The sequence below is a fragment of the Sardina pilchardus genome, chromosome 24, assembly GCF_963854185.1.
Source record: "Sardina pilchardus chromosome 24, fSarPil1.1, whole genome shotgun sequence".
Lineage (NCBI taxonomy): Eukaryota > Metazoa > Chordata > Actinopteri > Clupeiformes > Clupeidae > Sardina > Sardina pilchardus.
In genome coordinates, this window is record NC_085017.1 from 29,696,396 (window position 1) to 29,698,807 (window position 2,412).

General features: G+C 47.5%; 1 protein-coding gene across 1 annotated transcript in view; it reads right to left on the reverse strand.

The window, feature by feature from the left end:
• Positions 1–803: 803 nt before the first annotated feature.
• tac1 (tachykinin precursor 1) overlaps positions 804–2,412 on the reverse strand; it is a 7,269-nt gene continuing 5,660 nt past the window's right edge. Inside the window, exon 5 of the mRNA XM_062529501.1 lies at positions 804–1,456. Coding sequence (XP_062385485.1) covers positions 1,410–1,456 — 47 coding nt within the window. The 3' untranslated portion in view covers positions 804–1,409. The remainder of the gene's footprint in view (positions 1,457–2,412) is intronic.

Consider the following 2,412-nt stretch of genomic DNA (forward strand, 5'->3'; position numbering starts at 1 on the left):
AGGGTGAGAGAGACCAGACGGTTGGCACAGTGGAGAGCACTGCGATGAGAGGGTGAGAGAGACCAGACGGTTGGCACAGTGGAGAGCACTGCGATGAGCGGGTGAGAGAGACCAGACGGTTGGTAGAGTGGAGAGCACTGCGATGAGAGGGTGAGAGAGACCAGACGGTTGGTAGAGTGGAGAGCACTGCGATGAGAGGGTGAGAGACTCTTGGTACATCCAGTGGAGAGCACTCCTCTAGGGAGGGGGGGACACTTTAACACATTGGATCAGAAATCTGACATTGTTTGGTTTGAGCACATAAAACTTGTATGGCAATTTATTTAATTTTGTAAGAACTGTCAGAGGTTTTCTGAATGTAGTTTGAGATTGAGAAGAGAATGGAGTGTTCTCTTCTCATTATTTTACACACACACACACACACACACACACACACACGATTGAGAATGGAGAAAAGAGGGAGATAATGGAGTGTTCTCTTCTCATTTTTATATTAAATTTGTATTTTGCTTTTTGGGTAGGGTAAATCTGACCACCATTTGATGTGTCGAGGTTGTCTTGCAGTGAATTTCAACTGTGCTTCTATTCAGAGGTCTTACACACACATACACACGTACACACACACACTAGTAAACACACACACTTGTATATTTCAACCGTGCTTATACTCAGAGACACTGCCACTGTTGGCCACCAGATGGCAGTATGTCAACACAGCTAAACGTACTGCTCTCTATTCAGAACAGAAATGCAGCATATTAACAGGATATAAACAAAAAGAAATGACGTTCCACCAATAAAGAAAATAATTTTAATATATTATGCCACATTACACACAATTACAAGACTGTCATATCGCACTTAACACCTTGAATCACAAGGTAACGGGGCGAGAAGCCACAGACTGGTGGGGAAACTAAACCAACGGAAAACGAAACAACTCAGATGTGTTTGTGTTTACAGCACATTCGGTTGAGATGGTGATGGCAGAGACGTACGAGGCACTAGACTGTGGGGTTGGCAGTGCAATTTCTTCATGTGCCCTGGGCGGCAAAAGCTATGATTGGACCAATCACAACAGCTGTCGCCACATCTCCATGGCTACCACGCCACAGCTGGACAGTGATTGGGCTGAGAACAGGATGAGCTGTTTGAGAGGAGTCTCTGCGGGCCGGTGAAGTTCAGTTGACGCGTACTGAGGAATGTGGAATGGCCACCATCAACACATCACTGCCACAGCAAACACAATGAGAAACCCACACGTTTACACTTTACAGGGGCAACCAGCTACACTTCCTTCCGTTACCAAAACCCAAGAGAACAAAAGAGGGGGGGGGGGGGCGGGGGTTGTGGTGGCGGCATGAGGGTGGAGCGGGTGGAGCAGCTGGTACGCGCGGGCGATGCTAGCGTTAGCGTCGCGTGTCGTAGCTCCGTATTGTGCTCCACTCATAGGAATCTGCAGCAGAACACAAGAAAACACACTTAAGCTCCACAAGAACCAGCAGTGTAGTGTAGTGTAGTGTAGTGTAGTGTAGTGTAGTGTAATGTAGTGTAGTGTAGTGTAGTGTAGTGTAATGTAGTGTAGTGTAGTGTAGTGTAGTGTAGTGTAGTGTAGTGTAATGTAGTGTAGTGTAGTGTAGTGTAGTGTAGTGTAATGTAGTGTAGTGTAGTGCAGTGCAGTGCAGTGCAGTGCAGTGCAGTGTAGTGTAGTGTAGTGTAGTGTAGTGTAATGTGTGTGTGTGTGGGGGGGGGGGGGCTGACAGCCTTTAAACCGTGGGAACTTTGAGCGTGTGGTCTGAGATGGCAGTTGAAATGAGACAGCTCAGCTCACAGGGTTTAAGGCTGCCTGGATTTGGCTTCTTAAGCACGTCTTGCCCCTCAGCTGTGTGTGTGTGTGTGTGTGTGTATGCATCTCTAGTTCCTCAGCTGTGTGTGTGTGTGTGTGTGTGTATGCATATCTAGTTCCTCAGCTGTGTGTGTGTGTATGTACCTCTAGTCCCTCAGCTCTCTGTGTGTGTGTGTGGTGTATAGTGTGTGTGTATGTGTGTATGCATCTCTAGTTCCTCAGTTGTGTGTGTGTGTGTGTGTGTGTGTGTGTGTGTGAAATGACTGACTGGTTGATTGGGGTCAACGTGTGTTTATAATCCTCCCTCCCAAGGCCTAGAAGAAGGGCATCATGCAAGGGTGTGTGTTATGATGTAGCTGGAGTGTGTGTGTGGTGAGGGGTGTGTGTTGTGATGTAGTGTGTGTGGTGAGGGGTGTGTGAGGTGAGAAGAGCTAGGCTAGGCTAGGCTAGGTGAGAAGAGTTAGGTAAAATGAGATGAGCTAGGCTCAGTGAGATGAGAAGAGCTAGGTTAGGTGAGATGAGCTAGGCTAGGCTAGATGAGAAGAGCTAGGCTAGGTGAGATGAGC